Genomic DNA, 18,187 nt, shown 5'->3' on the forward strand with positions numbered 1-18,187 from the left:
CCCTCAGTGGGATCCCAGTCTCAGCCAGCAGGGACCCAGCTGCTCCCACTGTGATCCCAGTATGATCCCAGTTGAGTGTGATCCCAGAATAGTTGCAATTCTTCCCAGTTCCTACCAGTATGATCCCAGTTGTCCCTGGAATAGTCTCAGTCCATCTCAGCATGGTTCCACTCACTCCCAGTTTCTCCCACTGTGGTTCCAGCTGTTCCCAGTATGGTCACAGACACTCCCAGTATATCCCAGCTGCCCTCAGCATGCTTGTGCTCATTCCCAGTCATTCCCAGTTACCCCAGTAAGGTTCCAGTTACCCCAGTCCAAACCAGTCCCTGCCAGTGCTGCCACTCCTGGGATCCCCCAGCCCTTTCTGTGTTCCCCCCTCCCACATCTCCCCAGAGGAGCCCCAAGGGCTGGCAGTCCCCAGCCAGGGTCCCCAGCCAGCCCCAGGTTGGATCTGCAGCCCCCAATTTTCCCAGTTTCCCTCTCCTTTTCCCCGGGCCGGGTTCCCCCCGTCCCCAGCGGGTGGGAGCAGCGGAGAGCCCCGCGCTGCCCATCCCGACCTGTCCCGGCTCCATCCCCGCTCCTGCCGTGGGCTGTGAGGGGTTTGGGAACGGGGCACCGAGGGTGTCACTGCTCCTGGGGGAGGAGGAGGAGGGATGGAAGAGGAGGGATGAAGGAGAGAGAGAAGGGATGGAAGTAGGAGAAGGAGCTGGCGTTAGGGAGGAAGAGGAGTACAAAGGATGGAAGGGGAGGAGAGGGAGGAAGAGGAAGGACAAAGGATCAGGGAAAGGAGAAGGAACCACAAGGTCGAGCACTCCTTGAATTCATAGCCCCCTCCTGTGGGATCATCACTGTACTAGTTTGAAATCAAACCAGTGAGAGATCGCAAGTCAGAATTATAATTTAATAGGAAAATGATAAAAAGAATAAATGCAATAATATCAAAAACACTGACAGAGTCAGAATACAGCCTGGAACCCTGTTAGGGTGATGGTAGTCGTCTAGATGAGGTGGTCTTGTTGAAGCGTGATCCTCTGGAAGAAAGGGGGTCTGGTCTTCAGCTGAAAGTCCAGCAGTAGCTCCTGTCCTCTGGAAGTCTCGTAGGTAAGGGCTGCTGTGGTGTTCGAATTCTCAGCTTATATCCAGTATGGAATGCTTGGCTCCTCCCTCGGGGAGGAGCATCTCACAATGGGATGGTGAGTCATGAGATAAGGCCTTGATGAGCCATTAACAGAAAACAGTCCAGGAGGAAGTTATCTATGAGTCATGGGGCAGGTCATTGATGGGCCCATTAACAGAAGGTAGCCCGAGGGGGGGGGGGGGAGGCAGGGAGCACTGCCTCACCTGGTTTCAACAGTACATGAGGATGGTGATAGAATATACTGCAACCCAGGACATAATCCACCCTTTATTCTATTACCATCTACATAATTCCAAATCAGTACCTTCCTTAAACTCCACACACACACACACACATATATATATATATATACAATGGAACCTTACACACAGTTCTCACTTAAAATGAGGTCTCCTTGTGGCACACATCGGGTTTCCCCATCTTTCCGCATTACCCACCAAGTGCAACCAGGTCCTTGAGCGAAGACAATCCCACGGATAGGTTTGCTCTTGCTTGAGGTGGGATTAATCTAAACAGTCTTTCCTAACATACCTCTCATGTGTACCACAGGGACTTTATCTCCATCCACTGTGTGCAAGGGTTCAGACTGGGCAGGACCAGCTCGATTGATGGATCCTCTGGTGTTAACCATCCAGGTGGCCTTTGCTAAGTTCACTTCCCAATTTTTGAAGGTTCTTCCACCAAGTGCTTTTAGGGTAGTCTTGAGTAGTCTATTGCACCGTTCAACTTTCTCAGCAGCTGGTGCATGATAAGGGATATGATAGATCCATTCAATTCCATGTTCTCTGGCCCAAGTACTTACGAGGCTGTTCTTGAAATGCGTCCCGTTGTCTGACTCGATTCTCTCAGGGGTGCCATGTCTCCAAAGGACTTGCTTTTCTAGGCCCAAGATGGTGTTCCGGGCAGTAGCATGAGGCACAGGGTATGTCTCCAGCCATCCAGTGGTTGCTTCCACCATGGTCAACACGTAGCGCTTGCCTTGGCGGGTTTGGGGAAGGGTGATGTAGTCAATTTGCCAGGCTTCCCCATACCTGTACTTGGACCATCTTCCACCGTACCACAGAGGTTTCACCCGCTTGGCCTGTTTGATTGCAGCGCAGGTCTCGCAGTTGTGGATAACCTGTGAGATGCTGTCCATAGTAAGGTCTACTCCTCGCTCACGAGCCCATCGGTACGTTGCATCTCGTCCCTGATGACCAGAGGCATCATGGGCTCAACGAGCTAAAAATAATTCTCCCTTGTGCTGCCAGTCCAGATCTACTTGTGATATTTTCACCTTGGCAGCTCGATCTACCTGCTCATTGTTACGGTGCTCTTCATTAGCCCGACTTTTGGGTACATGAGCATCCACGTGTCGAACCTTCACGATCAGCTTCTCCACCCGAGCGGCGATGTCCTGCCAAATCTCAGCGGCTCAGATGGGTTTCTCTCTGCGCTGCCAGTTGGCTTTTCTCCAGCGATCCAGCTATCCCCACAGAGCATTAGCTACTATCCAGGAGTCAGTGTAGAGATAGAGCCTCGGCCACTTCTCTCTTTCAGCAATATCTAAAGCCAGCTGGACAGCTTTAAGTTCTGCGACCTGACTCGATCTACCCTCTCCCTCGGTAGCTTGTGCAACTCGTCGTGTGGGGCTCTATACAGCAGCTTTTCATTTCCGGTTAGTGCTTACAATTCGGCAGGAACCATCGGTGAAGAGGGCATATCGTCTTTCACTCTCCGGTAGCTCATTATATGGTGGGGCTTTCTCAGCACGTGTCACTTGCTCCTCTTCTTCAGAAGATAATCTAAAAGTCTCACCTTCAGGCCAGTTTGTTATAATTTCCAGAATCCCAGGGCGGTTCAGGTTTCCAATACGGGCACGCTGTGTAATGAGGGCAATCCATTTGCTCCAAGTAGCATCGGTGGCATGATGCGTGGAAGGAATCTTTCCTTTGAACATCCACTCCAGCACCGGCAGTCGGGGTGCCAGAAGCAGCTGCGCTTCAGTACCAATGACCTCTGAGGCAGTTTGGACTCCTTCATAGGCGGCCAAAATTTCCTTCTCTGTTGGGGTGTAGTTGGCCTCGGATCCTCTGTAGCTTCGGCTCTAGAATCCCAGTGGTCGACCCCGAGTCTCACCAGGCACCTTCTGCCAAAGGCTCCAGGACAGACCATTGTTCCCGGCTGCAGAGTAGAGCACGTTTTTCACTTCTGGCCCCGTTCTGACTGGACTAAGGGCTACCGCATGAGCGATTTCTTGCTTGATCTGGGCGAAAGCTTGTTGCTGTTCAGGGCCCCAATGGAAATTGTTCTTCTTGCGGGTAACTAGGTAGAGAGGGCTCACAATCTGGCTATATTCAGGAATGTGCATTCTCCAAAAGCCTATGGCACCTAGGAAAGCTTGTGTTTCTTTCTTGTTGGTCGGTGGAGACATCGCAGTGATCTTATTGATGACTTCAGTGGGAATCTGACGCCGTCCATCTTGCTACTTTACCCCCAGGAACTGGATCTCCCGGGCAGGTCCCTTGACTTTGCTCCTCTTGATGGCAAAACCAGCCTTCAGGAGAATCTGGATGATCTTCTGTCCCTTCTCAAATACTTCTGCTGCCGTGTTCTCCCACACAATGATGTCATCAATGTACTGCAGGTGTTCTGGAGCCTCACTCTTTTCTAGCACAGTCTGGATCAGTTCATGGCAGATAGTAGGACTGTGCTTCCACCCCTGGGGCAATCGGTTCTAGGTATACTGCACACCCCTCCAGGTGAAGGCAAACTGAGGCCTGCACTCTGCTGCCAGAGGAATGGAGAAAAACGCATTTGCAATATCAATGGTCGCGTACCACTTTGCTGCCTTGGATTCCAGCTCATACTGAAGCTCTAGCATGTCTGGTACGGCTGCACTCAGTGGTGGCGTGACTTCATTCAGTCCACGGTAATCCACCGTCAGTCTCTATTCTCCACTGGACTTACGCACTGGCCATATGGGGCTGTTAAAGGGTGAACGAGCCTTGCTGACTACTCCTTGGCTCTCCAGCTCACGAATCATCGTATGGATGGGGACCACAGAGTCTCTGTCGGTGCGGTATTGCCGACGGTGCACTGTTGCTCTGGCAATTGGTACCTGTTGTTCTTCAACTCTCAGTAGTCTCACAGCAGAAGGGTTGTCTGAGAGACCAGGCAAGGTACTCAGTTGTCTGATGCCTTCTGTCTCTAGAGCAGCTATCCCAAAAGCCCAGCGATAACCTTTTGGGTCTTTGAAGTACTCGTTCCTGAGGTAATCTATGCCGAGGATGCATGGGGCCTCTGGACCAGTCACGATGGGGTGTTTCTGCCACTCATTCCCAGTTAAACTCACTTCAGCTTCCAGTACCGTGAGCTCCTGGGATCTCCCTGTCACCCCAGAAATAGAAATGGGTTCCGCTCCCACATACCTTGATGGCATTAGAGTGCATTGAGCGCCGGTATCAACCAAAGCCGTATATCTTTGTGGGTCAGATGTGCCAGGCCATCGGATCCACACTGTCCAATAGATCCGGTTGTCCCTCTCTTCTACCTGGCTAGAGGCAGGGACTCTCTAATCCTGGTCATGGTGCACGTTGCTCTCCTCCGGTGAATATGCTCTTGATGTCCCTTCAAGAGGATCACTCATATCATCATTTCTATACCTTCTGATGTTCTGGCCACGAGAGACCGGAGCGGCGCTGGCTCTAGATGAGCTCCTTGTGGTAGTTGTCCCTCTTTTTAGTTCACGTACCCGGGCTGCTAAGGAGGAGGTGGGTTTTCCATCCCACTTCCTCATGTCTTCTCCATGCTCCTGGAGAAAAAACCAGAGGTTACTTCGTGGAGTGTATCTTTTCTCCCTGGCTGGGGAATGCCTACTCCTAATAGCAGAGACTCTTGTTGGTTCTGGGGAGACGTGGTAAATTTCTTCCTTAAGTTCCTTTTTTAGTTTCTGATGGCCCTCTTCAATCAAGCTCCGGACTTGCTCAGCCAGCCTTGTTTCCACAGATGAGACATGGGTGCGAAACGGGGCAGTGACAGTGTCCTCGTAGATTCTTAGTTTATTGGCCAGGACACCCACCCTGTCCTCACCTTCCTTCCATTGCAGTGTTGCCAGGTAACGGGAGTACATCTCTGGTCCAAGCCGTGCAAATCTCAGCCACATCTGTGACGTGCACTGAACACCATCTGGGCTCTTAGGAAATCTCTCATCTTCTGCAAAAATGATCTCCAGCACAGCCAACTCCCTCAGGCATCGGATACCCTGTTCCATTGTGCTCCATTTTCCCTGGTGCACCTGGAGGTCTTCTTTGCAGAGGTATCTGTCTCTTACACTTGTCAGCAGTCGCCTCCAGAGGCTGAGAGTTTCTTGGGTTCTCCCAATCCCCTGGTCAATGACCACATCCCGGGACAGCGATCCCAGTTGCCTGGCCTCACTTCCATCCAGGATGGTGTCGTTTGCTGCAGCGTCCCAGATGCGGAGCAGCCAGGTTAGGATGGACTCGTTCGTCTGGCGGGTGAATTCCCTCCGCAGGTCACGCAGCTCACCTAGGGATAGAGAGCGAGTGATAATCTCTGGTTCTGTCTCCTCCGCTGCGTGTGAAGGTTCTGCCTCACCCTCATCAGTCACTATGCGGACTGATTTGCTTTTTGATTTCTTTTTCTGAATGGGGGCAACTTCTACCGGTTTAGGCTGCTCTGGTTCGGTGACTGTTTGTGTGGAGGTGCTCATGGCCCTTTTGGTTCCTTTCTCCTCTGTGGTAGTCTGCGTAGACATGGACGCTGTTGTTTTGCTCTTGGTTCCTTTCTCCTCTGTGGCAGTCTGAGTGGACACGGATGCTGTTGCTTTGCTCTTGGTTTCTTTCTCCTCTGTGGCAGTCTGCGTAGACACGGACGCTGTGGCTTTGCTCTTGGTTCCTTTCTCCTCTGTGGCAGTCTGTGTGGTCATGGATGCTGTTGCTCTGCTCTTGGTTCTTTTCTCTTCCTCCTCAAGAAGACGCTGTACCACACCAAACAGTGCTTTGTTTCTAAGCATGGTGTACATGGTGCAAGCCATGCAGAGAAAACAAAACAGCAAGACTAGGCTGTCCTTGGCATCCAGAGAGAATTCAATATTTTTAAAAACTGCTGTGCCTGACCTGAAAGGCTGGAAGAAACCACTCTCCACTCTTCCCACCAAGGGCAGGGTGCGATTGTTGAGAAGGTCCCAGATGTAGCAGCCCAGACTAGGACAAGCAAACAAAATTGAGTATATATTCCGAATGGTATTCATTGCCTCACAGGTTATCATGCCATAAGCATAATAAACCAATAAAGCAATTCTCATACCATTCCCTGGTCTCAACAGGAGCAATACAACAGGCAAGTAGTTCCCCATGTGAGGGAAAATATAGAGAGCAAGATACAGTACCCATATAGACAAGCCAACCACCATGGTGGATAGGTTTCTGTTAATATGAAATTGCAATTCTGACTTTCTCTCAGGTTAATGCCCCACGTTGGGCGCCAAAATATGTACTAGTTTGAAATCAAACCAGTGAGAGATCGCAAGTCAGAATTATAATTTAATAGGAAAATGATAAAAAGAATAAATGCAATAATATCAAAAACACTGACAGAGTCAGAATACAGCCTGGAACCCTGTTAGGGTGATGGTAGTCGTCTAGATGAGGTGGTCTTGTTGAAGCGTGATCCTCTGGAAGAAAGGGGGTCTGGTCTTCAGCTGAAAGTCCAGCAGTAGCTCCTGTCCTCTGGAAGTCCCGTAGGTAAGGGCTGCTGTGGTGTTCGAATTCTCAGCTTATATCCAGTATGGAATGCTTGGCTCCTCCCTCGGGGAGGAGCATCTCACAATGGGATGGTGAGTCATGAGATAAGGCCTTGATGAGCCATTAACAGAAAACAGTCCAGGAGGAAGTTATCTATGAGTCATGGGGCAGGTCATTGATGGGCCCATTAACAGAAGGTAGCCCGAGGGGGGGGGGGGGAGGCAGGGAGCACTGCCTCACCTGGTTTCAACAGTACATGAGGATGGTGATAGAATATACTGCAACCCAGGACAATCACCCACCATCCCACAGGTGATGGGGGAGTGGGAGCTTTGCCCGGATATCCTGGGGGGGTCCCTGGGTTGGGTTTGTTTTGCGGGCAGGGATGTTTGGAGAATGTGGAACTCCAAAGCTGAGTGGAAAATCCTACTTGGGGGGACATTGGGGGGTCTCACCATCCTTAAGCGGGGAGATGGAAACGGGGAACTTTTCGGATTCCTGGCACTCCCAGCAGCCTGGGGAGGGCAGGGACTGAGCAGACAGGTTGTCCCCAGTACAAGCTTGACTCCCAGCAGCTGGGACAGGGGGGAAACTCTGAACACCAAATGGGAGAGACCAGAGATGGGGAACTCCTGGGAAACATTTTCAGGGCTGAATCTTGGTGTTTGGGAGGTTTTTATAGACTCCAGAGGCTTGGTGACTTCTAGAGATGAACTTGCACAGGGGGAGCCCCCTAACCCAATGTGCCCATAAACTGTATTTTTCCCCAAACCAGGATTTCCCATTCCCAAACCTTGGCTGGATGGAGAAGGCGGCTGTGAGGAAGAGGAAGATGCTCCAGGACACCCAGGCAGGTGAGGAGGAAGTCAGTGCCCCTTTCCCCCTCTCTCCTGCTCCATCTCCCAGCCCAGCATGGCCCCTGGCTGCAGGACAACCCCGCTGCCGACGCCGTCCTGCCGGGGACGCACTGGGGGGATCTCCTTCCCCTTCCCTCTGGCACGGAGGCAAATCCCATCCTCTCCTTGTCCTTCCTCCCCCAGACAAGGAGCTGAGGATGGAGACCAGGGAGGACAAATCCCCACGGCAGAACCTCATGGAAGAGGCCACTGTGAGCAGCTCCACGGTGCAGGAATCCAACGGAGAGGAAAATCCCCAGAGATCCCACAGGAGGAGGGGCTCCAAACCCATCCCAGGGTGCTCTGAGGAGGAAAGACCCACCCTGTGCCGGGAAGGCAGGCAGAGATCCAGCCAGGGCTCTGAGCTGGTGGTCCATGAGCAGCTTCAGGATGGGGAGAAGCCCTACAAGTGCTTGGAGTGTGGGAAGAGCTTCAGCCAGAGGAAAACCCTGATCCGCCACCAGATGATCCACACTGGGGAATGGCCCTACAAGTGTGAGGAATGTGGGAAGGGCGTCAGCTGCAATTCCCAACTCATCCATCACCAGCGCATCCACACTGGGGAGAGGCCCTATGAGTGTCCCGAGTGTGGGAAGAGGTTTCAGAGGAGCTCCACTCTCCTTGTACACCAGCGGATTCACACGGATGAGAGGCCCTTCCGCTGCCCTGACTGTGGGGAGGGCTTCAAGCACAACTCCAACCTCATCACCCACCGGCGCATCCACACTGGGGAGAGGCCCTTTGAGTGTGGGGAATGTGGGAAGAGCTTCAGCCACAGCAACAGCCTGATCCTCCACCAGAGGATCCACACTGGGGAACGTCCCTATGAGTGTGGGGAATGTGAGATGACCTTCAGATGGAGGTACCAACTGACCATCCACCAGATGATCCACACTGGGGAGAGGCCCTACGAGTGCTCCGAGTGTGGGAAGAGCTTTCAGACCAGCTCCAATCTCCTCGTGCACCAGCGGATTCACACGGATGAGAGGCCCTTCCGCTGCCCTGACTGTGGGGAGGGCTTCAGGCACAAATCCAACCTCATCAACCACCGGCGCATCCACACTGGGGAGAGGCCCTACGAGTGTCCCCAGTGTGGGAAGAGCTTCTCCAGGAGCTCTGCCTTGACCCAACACCAACAGAGGCACCGGTAAGGGAAGCCCTGTGAGTGCCCCAAGTGCAGGAAGAGCTTCGTGTGCTGCCTCAGCTCCATCCCCCATCAGAGGACCCACGTTGGGCAGAGCCCTGATGACCCACGTTCCCAGTGATCTGTGTTGGGAACATACTGGGCTGGTGGCCATTTTATTTTGGTTCTATCTTTTGATTCATTTTCATCCCTTTAAAACAGACAAAACTGGGGTAAAAGTCTGCAAATTCATCAAAGGCATCTAAAGCCTCACTTTCTACTGCTTTAAGGGAATCTGGGATTAAAAGAGATACTTGGGAGGACTTGGGGATTGTGGTGCTATCTGTTGTAGTTTTCTTCATTTCTTGTCACTCAAAGAGATGAGAGGGTTCAATCTGTCACCTCAAAAGCACTCAATGCCACTGAATTCTACTCATTCCCACCCAGAATTCCTGGATTCTACAGCCCCTCAGGGTGTGTTGCCTTAAGTTTTAGCTTTCATCTTTCATATTCTGCACTGCCTGGGTTTACAGTTTGGAACTTCCTATTAAGTGTTAGTGAGCTCTCTTCACAGAGTAGGTAGACAAAACAATTCCTTTTCTAGCTTGATACCAAGGACAGTCGTTAGAAGTTTCAGGCCCAGAAGCATAAACAAGGGTGGACTGAAGAGAGAAAACAAGAAGGATGGGACTTCCTCATCTGAAGCTGTAATTGGACAGTGAACAGATTGCAATATCCAGATGGACCTAAACTTCTAAAAATGTGAGACTTGTCCATTTTTCTGACCATTTTTGGTCCATCTTGGGTGTAGGCCTGGCTCTTGTACTGCCCAAGGTGTATTTAAATTCTTTTAATAAACTTCATTCTTAACTCTGTCTTGCCTCTGTTCTAGGTCAGCCTTCTGAAGGCATCAGGTGGAATGGGGTTGGAAGGGGATTGGGTGAAGTGGGATGCAGATCAGGAGGGGTGAGATGGGCATTGGGTGGGGCAGGATGGGTGGGATGGAGTTTGGGAGGTGTGAAATGGGGGAAATAGGACTTGGGAAGGGGATCTTGATGTCCAGCAGGGATGGGATGGGTTGGGGTTGGGATTGGGGAGGTGGGGTTGGATCTGCAATGAGACAGCCAAAGTTTGGGGATGATGAATGGAGGGGAAACCCGTTAATGAGTTTTGGATATTTGGATGTTCCCAAAGAGATTTTAAGGTATCTCACATTTCTAAGGAGGTTTTGGGGTACTCCCCAGCTCTTGGGGTGTTCCTGAGAGCAGCTCCATGGAGCCCCATTGCCAGGGCTGGTTGCCATGGGCACGAGCTCAGAGCTGTAGCCAGAGTGCGTTGCCTCAGCGCTGGAGAGCAGAGAAATGATGAATGGCCCCAGACATCTCCAGGGTGTGTTTGGGGGCAGAGCAAGTTCTGCCTGTGTGGGGTGGTCACTGCCCCAGCCCAGCCACTGCAGCCTCTGCTCCAGCCCCAAAGTGGCTGCCAAGCCCCTGGCACCCCAAAAACCCCAGCTGGGAGAGGGAGCAGAGCAGGTGAGGCTGTGACACGGGTGTGACACTGACATGTGCCACGGCCCTGGAGCTCACAGCAGCTGAGATGGCGCTGGATCCAAGGCTGACTGTGGATCTCTGTCCCTCTCTTTTCTCCTGACTTCCAGTTTTCAAAATCTGGATAGCTTGAAGTTGGATGGGTTGGACGAGTTGGTTCAGTCAGTTCTTAGTGAAGTGATTTCCTCTAATTGCATGCAGATTTATGATTTCCCCGAGTACCTCACTCTCTAAAGTTTGCAGCTGAAAGTTTGTTCCCATCCTCCTGAGAAGTTTGTTGTTTTCTCCCATGCACTGCCCGAGGGGATGGAGGTACCTCAGGTCCCTTTCCAGCAGGGCCCGAGCGAGCTTGGGGCACAGCACAGGAACTGCAATGCTGAGCCAGGCCTGGCTGGGTTGGAGGAAGCAGAAAGGCCAAGCCCTGAGCCCAGGCCTGGCCCAGCAGGGCCTGTCCCTCACGGGTGGCTCGGGGCTCTTTGTGGGGCAGTGGGATGTGAGGGGCAGCAAGGACAAATGCCATAAACCTGCGAGCCCTGCCAGCCTCCTCAGGGAGGGCCGAGGGAGGAGCAAAGACCTTCCTGGGGCTGTGCCCTGGGCCAGGAGGGATTGTGCCAGTGGAGTTGACCTTAAATTTCTTCTCCCAGGCAGCTTTAGGACATGGAACATGGAGAAGCCAGAGCCAACTCTCAGCTTTCCACAGTCCTCCAGTAGAATCCTGTGTGGGGAGCAGCCTGGGAGCAGGGTTTGTGTGTCAGGGGAGGGGAATTCAGAGCCCTTTTCTCCCCCATGGCCTGAGGGTCTGCATTTTCAATGGCCCTGCAGCTGCCAAAGGGGCCTTTTTCACCCAGCTGAGAACAGTTCTGCTGAGAGCCTGTCCTAAACCCGTTTTTCCTGCAAATGTGCCAATGAAGCCTGAATTTTTGTAGCCCCAGGTTTTGTGTGCATGCAGGTGTCTCAGCTGAAGGGTGGAACAGATCTGCCAGGTAGGAGTTCTCTTTCTCCTGGTGGTTTTTTTGTTGTTTTTTTTTTTTAAATTAACTCCCCCAGTGAGCTGTGTGCAGAGCTGTGTAACTGTGTGTGACACTTGTCTGTGGCACTGTGGGGGTGGCCAAGGGCACCTTCCCCGAGCTGTGTGCAGAGGAATCCACAGCAGCCCAGGCCGGGGGTGCTCAGTGGCCGCTCAGTTCCGCTGACTGGACGCGGCTCTGGCCGCTTCCCTTGGAGCGTCTCCAGGGAGGGAACGCTGGGGCTGCTGGCCCGGCTGTGCTGTCACTGCCAGGGGAACGCTGGGGCTGCTGGCCCGGCTGTGCTGTCACTGCCAGGGGAACGCTGGGGCTGCTGGCCCGGCTGTGCTGTCACTGCCAGGGGAACGCTGGGGCTGCTGGCCCGGCTGTGCTGGCACTGCCAGGGGAACGCTGGGGCTGCTGGCCCGGCTGTGCTGTCACTGCCAGGGGAACGCTGGGGCTGCTGGCCCGGCTGTGCTGTCACTGCCAGGGGAACGCTGGGGCTGCCCCGCTCCTGCCCCACCCCATCAGCTCTGCCAGCGCCTCCAGGGGACACAAAGGCTGAGCCAAAGGCTGAGAGTTGCACAAGGGGCTGAGCTGGCATCTGGGACCCATTGGGATCATGGAGTGCAGCCCCCGGCCCTGCACAGACACCCCAACAATCGCAGCCTGTGCATCCCTGGCAGCGCTGGCCAAAGGCTCCTGGAGCTGCGGCAGCCTCGGGGCCGTGCCCATTCCCTGGGGAGCCTGGGCACTGCCCCAGCCCCCTGGGGGGGAAGAAGCTTTTGCTCATCTCCAGCCCAGCCCTGCCCTGGCCCAGCTCCAGCCGTTCCCTCGGCTCCTGTCCCTGCTCACCTGGGCAGAGATCAGAGCTTGCCCAGAGTTATGCCAAAGTGAGAGCTCTGTGGGAAATCTCTATCCATCCCTATCCTTTTAATATACCTGTACGTGGGGGTGTGCATGGATGTGTCTTGGATGGAAAGGAAGGAGTGTGCAAACAACATGACTGACACTTTCACTCTCTGTGCTTGTTCCATACTCATGGGTACCAAGATATTATGGAAACTTTTGCAAGGACAGACCCTTCTGTCCATGGATACAGAGACATCCAAGAGCCCCTGGCACAGACAGACCCTTCTGTCCATGGATACAGAGACATCCAAGAGCCCCTGGCACAGACAGACCCTTCTGTCCATGGATACAGAGACATCCAAGAGCCCCTGGCACAGACAGACCCTTCTGTCCATGGATACAGAGACATCCAAGAGCCCCTGGCACTGACAGACATTGCTGCTCTTCAGCCAGTGACAGGATGAGTCCCTGAGACTGGGGCTTGGCCTTCCTCGTGGAGAGGGGCATCAAGGAAGGCTGCAGTGTGATGGAGACTGTGATGGGCTGGGAACTCACTGGGGGAAAGGAGGGAGCAGTTGTGAAGTAAAAGGCAGGTGTGGGACAGAACTGTTCAGAGAAGGGCTGAGCTATAGCTTGAGCAAGCTGAAAAATGTCATTTGGGGTCATCCCAGATGGATTCCATTTCAGAAGTTATGGAACAAGTTTAATTTTTGGGGGGTGTCATGTTTTCCCTTGGAGGTGGACACTCTGCAGACTTGAGCTGCATTGCCAAAATGCTCAAGTCTCTGCTGCAGGTCACAGCGTTTCTTCTTTGGCTGATCCCGGCCCGGTGCTGAGCCCAGCAGAGCCCTGGCAGAGCCCAGAGCAGCCTCAGCATCCGCAGAGCCCGGCTGCAAGGAGAGAAAGCAGAAACCGCCCGTCAGCTGAAGGCTCCTGTCCCCTTGTCCCAGCCAGCCGCGGTGCCCAGGCCATGCTGGCCGTGCTCAGAGCTGGGCCCAGAGCTGCCCATCACTGCTGCCTTGGGGAGCAGAGCAGGAGGGCAGGACATGTGCCCAGCCTGCAGCCAGCCACGGCAGATCCAGCCCCTCAGCAGCTGCCCAGAGCGGGATGCTCCTGTGCCCGCTGCCATCTCCCAAAAGCTCTTGTCCCAGCCATGCCAAGGAGATGAGGACCCACCTCACACCATCCGCTGCCACAAGAAAAGCTGGTCCCAAACGATGTCCTCAGTCTTCTCCAAGGGCACGGCCCATCCAGGCCACAGCTGGTCCCAAGCACTTCCTGATCCAGACTGGACCCCACCTGGAACGCTTCCTTTAGAAAAACAAACAACAAATTAATGAAAATGGGTTACAGACAAAAAGGGGAAACAAGAAAAATGGTAAAAAATCTTATGTCTGTCAGGAGCTTGAGGAAGGCCCAACCCCTACATTCTGGGGAAAAACCCACCCACGGGTGAGGGAAGCCCATGCTTTCTCCCTTCCCCCCTGCACTGTCCCCCAAAATCACGGTGATCCCAAAGCACAGCAGGGGAGTGGAGCAGCCCAAGCCCTTCCTTGCCTGCACAGCAAAGCAGCCGTGCTCAGGTTCTGGAGTCCCACCTGTGCTCCTGCCATGGGGGTTTGTTTGTGTCGGGCTGGCTGCCCCAGCCCCAGCCCAGGGCACGGTGGGTGCTGGGGGCTGTTGGCAGGGCCAGGATCCCACTCCCATTTCGTCACCACCCCAGCCCACGTCCCCAGCCCTGCCAAAAACCAGCTGGGCAGCCACTGAGGAATCAGCTGCATCTGCCCCAGCAAAGGGGAAACCTTTGGTTGCCGGCCAATGCACAACTCTGGGAGCATCCCCCTGGGTCTGGACTTACCTGAAAATTCCCTGTGGAGCCTGGCTTTGAAGAAGGTGCCAGAATCAAAGTCCATCATCGCCAGCTCCCGCTGGCCAGGTGGAGGAAGAGGTTGTCATCCTTGCTGTTGTCCTCCATGTCTCCAGCAGCAGCAGCAGCAGCAGCCCCACCTGGTACAGCTTCTCCAGGGGCTCCTTCTTCCCTGGGGTGACACCAGGCTGTCAGGATTCTGCCCAGGGCCCGGCTGTCAGTGAAGCAGGACAAGCAAAACCAGCTCAGATGGTGCCCACCAGTGCTGGGCAGATCAGCTCAGCTCCAGCACAAGGGCTGTGTGTTCCCATTCCATGACCCCAGTGCAGTGACACAGGCAGGACAAAAAAGTCTGGGTTTCTTTGCTGCTGATTGCCAGGGCATGTGTGGAGCTGTAACTTACCAGGTCCCTGCATCACTGTGCCTGTGGCTCTCTCCCTTCTTCTAGGGCTGATGAATATCCTGCATCCAGGGATCACAGGACAGGTCTTCTAATGAGGGCCTGTCCAAGGAGTTCAGGGATAAACACCACCTGATCAGAATCTGGCAGTCTGGGGAGAGAAACCACAAACCACTGGTCAGTTGGAGAAGGCTCCTGTCGGCTTTGCCCCACTATTCCCGTGCCCAGGCCACGCTGGATGTGCTCAGAGCTGGGCCTAAACTTTCCCATCAATTCTTTGTTTTGGAGGAGAGCAGGAGAGCAGGACATGTGCCACCTCCTCAGCAGCTGCCAGAGCGGGATGCTCACGAGCCCGCTGCTGTCTCCCAACACTGGTGTTCCCCCGTGCCCAGAGATGAGGATCCACCTTGGGAGAGCCGTTGTGGCAGCAGGAGCTGGCCCCATCTGATGTTCCTGCCCCTCCTGAAAGGGTGCTCCCCGCAGACCATCTCGTGCAGCAGGATGCCCAGGGACCAGACGGTCGCTGCCTCGCCATGGTACCAGCCGAAGTCGTTCCATTCCGGGGGGCTGTATGACGGTGTTCCTATGGAATATGGATGGAGCTCATCAGGGGGATGCTGCTGCTCCCAGAGCCTGGCCCCAGCATCCCTGGGCATGTGGGGGCTGCCCCAGTGGCACACGGGGTGACCTGCTGCCCTCTAACCAGCACCTGGGACTTGGGTACAAACTTGGGGTTGGAAAAGAAGCCACTGGTGCTGGAAGAGGGCAGCAGAAACCCTGGCAAGGCCCGACCATGACACACAAAGGGAAATACCCACTCAGTGCTGGGGAAAAACCACACCCACATCCTCCCTGCTGGCATTGCCCAAAAAATATCTTGAACCAAGGCAAATCAGGTGAGCAGAGCAGTCCAAGCCCATTCTCACCTGCACACCAAACCAGCAGGTGCACAGGTTCTGGCTCCCCCTCTCTGCTACCCCCAACCATGGGGGTTTTGTCAGGCTGGCTGCCCCAGCCCCATCCCCAGCCCCAGTCCTGGGAGAATCCCTGCTGCCACACCCAGGCTGGGCCAGGAGATGCCAGGACCAGGATCACCACCCCTGTGTGGGCTCACCTGCAAATTGAGTGTAGGCTGTGTCCTGCAGGTAGGTGCCACAGCCGAAGTCGATCAGTTTTGCCTGGCCGGTGTCCAGGTCTACCAAGATGTTCTCAGGTTTTATATCTCGGTGCAGGACCCCGCAGCTGGTGCAGTGCCGCACGGCCGCCAGCACCTGCTGGAACAGCTCCCGCGCCTCTTCCTCGGACAGGAACCTCCGTGCCCGAATGAAACGCCGCAGGTCCTGACACCGCTCCGGGCGCTCCAGCACCATCACGATGGTGTTGGGGAGCTGAAACCATTCCAGCAGCTGCACCACACCGGGGAAGCCTGTGGACACCTTGTCCAGCAGCACTATCTCCAGGGGTGCGCTGGTGCCGTCGGGCTGCGGGAGGAGCACGGTGCCGTCAGTGGGGCTGAGGCCGTGCCAGGGCTCGGGAAGCCCTCAGCCAGCCCGGGATGCTCTGTGCCCTCCGCTGGCCCCACGCCCGCTCTCCCTGCAGGTGTCCTGGCGGCTCCCACCCTGCCGGGCCCCGGCTCATCCCCGCCCGGCACGGCCCGGCTTCTGCCGCTGGCCCCGCTCACTCACCAGCTCGCCCCAGTGCCGGACGCGGTTCCGTGGCACCTTTTTGATGGCCACCTGCAAGCCAAAGGGAACAGCGGATTCAGCTCACCGCCCACCGTGTCCAGCCCCATCCTCCTCCTCCGCCCCCTCCTCCTCCTCCGCCCGCCGCCGGCCCCTCTGCTCACCGGGAGTCCGTCCGAGAGCCGAGTGGCCGCAAAAACTCTGCCAAAGCCGCCGCGCCCCAGCAGTGAACCCACTCGGTAGCGCTGCTGCAGGGCCTGCTGCGCCTTCCCTGGGGAAGAGACGCGGCCGTCAGTGCTCGGCCCGGGGCCAGGAACGGCCCCCGAGCGCTCCCCGAGCTCCCCGGGCCGGGCACCCGCAGGCGTTCCCTCATTGGAACGCGACAGCGGCGGAGCTCGGGCCGGGGAAGCCGCAGCGGAGGCGGCGGCAGCGGCCGCACCGCCTGTGTCCTCCGCGGGCCCCGGGAGGAGCCGGGGCCGGGGCCGGGGCCGGGGCCGGGGCCGGGGCCGGGGCCGGGGTCGGGGCCGGGGTCGGGGTCGGGGTCGGCCCAGGCGGAGCCAAAGGGCGGCAATGCCGCCCCAGCCCCTGGCACTGATGCCCGCCCAGCAGCGCCAGAGCCAGCACAGCCAGAGCTGGGCGGAGGCGAGACCGCGGAGGAACGGCCGGGGACGGGGCCGGGGCCGGGGCAGCCCCGCCCGGGGCCGGGGGCGGACCGGGGGCATGGCCCGGGTGGGCACGGGGAGAGGGAACCTGGAAGAGGAGGGGACACAGGAAAAGGGAGACCGGGAGAAGATGCGGGACAGTGGGAGAGGGAGAGGAGAGAGAGAGAATTGATAAATTTGCTGCTTTCGCTGCTGCCGCTGCTGCTGCTGCCGCCGCTGCCGCTGCAACTGAAGCCCCGGGGCCGTTTGTCCCCGTGTCCGTTTGTCCGTTGCCCGCTCGGCCCCGCCCCGAGCCCCGCGCTCCCCGGGCAGCCCCTGAGCCTGGCCAAACACGGCAACTTTGCCCTGCTGAGCCAAGAGCCAGAGTCTGGACTCCTGCACAGGGGCACAGCAATGCCCTTGGCTGCTGCTGTGCCTTGTCCCTGCTGAGGCTCAGACACCGTCTGAGCACATTCCCTGAATGCAGAATTTGTACCTGAGCCAAGCACTGCACTTGTGTCTCCAGCATTGCTTTCCAAGGAAAACAGGGCAAGGAAAACTGGCTCATGGTATTTTACAGTGTCTAAACCTTGCCAAGTCTCAGATCTTAGAGGTGAGAGCCATTTGGAATGAATGGGATGGAGAAACAGTGCAAGATGGAAAAGGGAAACATAAAAATAGAACATAGAGAAAAAATAAAAAAGAGAAAAATAGAGAAAAACATATTGGTTGTTTCTTTGGATTTTATTTTCATTTCTTAAAAAAGCCATTTCAATTTTCCCAGAATCTTCTCCCCAGTCCCGTCTGTTCTTTCCAAAAACCTGTCCTGGAGAACAAGGCGCAGCTCCTGTCACAAGATGTGCCCCCAGCTGCAGCTTCTCTTGGCTTCCCACACTGTGAGTGCAGCACAACTCTTGCAGCAAAGCAGGACAAATGTTTGAAGAACTTGACAACTTGTTCTTTCTTTTCCTTGTGCACAGGGGAGTTGTGCCATTGGTGAGGTTTTCATTGTTCCTCTTCTACCCAAAGAAAACATGATGGGCTACCAGGAATTGTTGGGGAATACAAGCCTGGCTGAATGTGGAGAAAGAATCTCCAGAGCCTGCAGCCAGCAGTGGAGAGCTCATCATTCCAACAGCCCCATGGACATCTGGAAAGTGATCTGGAACATGAAGATGGGCTGACAGAGGGAGTTTGTTTCTGTGTTCAGTTGAGATGATTCTACATCTCTTGCAGTGGGAGAAATCAAGAGCACAATCAGTTGATGATAAGCAGCAGAACATGATAAGCTGG

The 18,187-nt window shown here is 55.2% G+C and overlaps 2 protein-coding genes and 1 long non-coding RNA gene across 4 annotated transcripts in view; 1 reads left to right on the forward strand and 2 right to left on the reverse strand.

The window, feature by feature from the left end:
- The window catches only part of LOC147646392 (uncharacterized), a 139,308-nt gene extending 129,532 nt beyond the window's left edge, over window positions 1–9,776 (forward strand). For both annotated transcript variants that reach the window (XM_086873543.1, XM_086873544.1), the window contains 2 exons: window positions 7,658–7,736; window positions 7,923–9,776. In XM_086873543.1, coding sequence (XP_086729669.1) covers window positions 7,685–7,736; window positions 7,923–8,929 — 1,059 coding nt within the window. In that variant the 5' untranslated portion in view covers window positions 7,658–7,684 and the 3' untranslated portion in view covers window positions 8,930–9,776. The remainder of the gene's footprint in view (window positions 1–7,657; window positions 7,737–7,922) is intronic.
- Window positions 9,777–12,534: 2,758 nt separating this feature from the next.
- Window positions 12,535–14,385, reverse strand: LOC147646399 (uncharacterized). The gene is made up of 3 exons (XR_015281897.1): window positions 14,163–14,385; window positions 13,481–13,615; window positions 12,535–13,194 (listed from the first exon to the last, which is right to left on the reverse strand). It is a non-coding gene; the product is annotated as an uncharacterized LOC147646399 (long non-coding RNA).
- A 190-nt stretch (window positions 14,386–14,575) lies between these two features.
- LOC147646400 (serine/threonine-protein kinase pim-1-like) lies at window positions 14,576–16,363 on the reverse strand. Its single transcript, XM_086873519.1, has 5 exons — window positions 16,349–16,363; window positions 16,257–16,307; window positions 15,686–16,052; window positions 14,978–15,154; window positions 14,576–14,722 (listed from the first exon to the last, which is right to left on the reverse strand). The coding sequence occupies exons 1-5, from the start codon at window positions 16,361–16,363 to the stop codon at window positions 14,616–14,618; spliced, it is 717 nt and encodes a 238-aa protein (XP_086729645.1). The 3' UTR covers window positions 14,576–14,615.
- Between the last annotated feature and the right edge of the window lie 1,824 nt (window positions 16,364–18,187).

The sequence above is a fragment of the Cyanistes caeruleus genome, unplaced genomic scaffold, assembly GCF_971803275.1.
Source record: "Cyanistes caeruleus unplaced genomic scaffold, bCyaCae1.hap1.1 HAP1_SCAFFOLD_100, whole genome shotgun sequence".
Taxonomy (NCBI): Eukaryota; Metazoa; Chordata; class Aves; order Passeriformes; family Paridae; genus Cyanistes; species Cyanistes caeruleus.

Bases quoted from the DNA above. Each gene is read 5' to 3' on its own strand.
- LOC147646400 (XM_086873519.1), bottom strand. The intron at 16,053-16,256 runs GTGAGTGAGCGG...CTCCTCCCGCAG, and splicing joins TCCGGCACTGGGGCGAGCTG to CCCGACGGCACCAGCGCACC. The intron at 14,723-14,977 runs GTGGATCCTCAT...TTCTCTCCCCAG, and splicing joins GCCACAACGGCTCTCCCAAG to ACTGCCAGATTCTGATCAGG.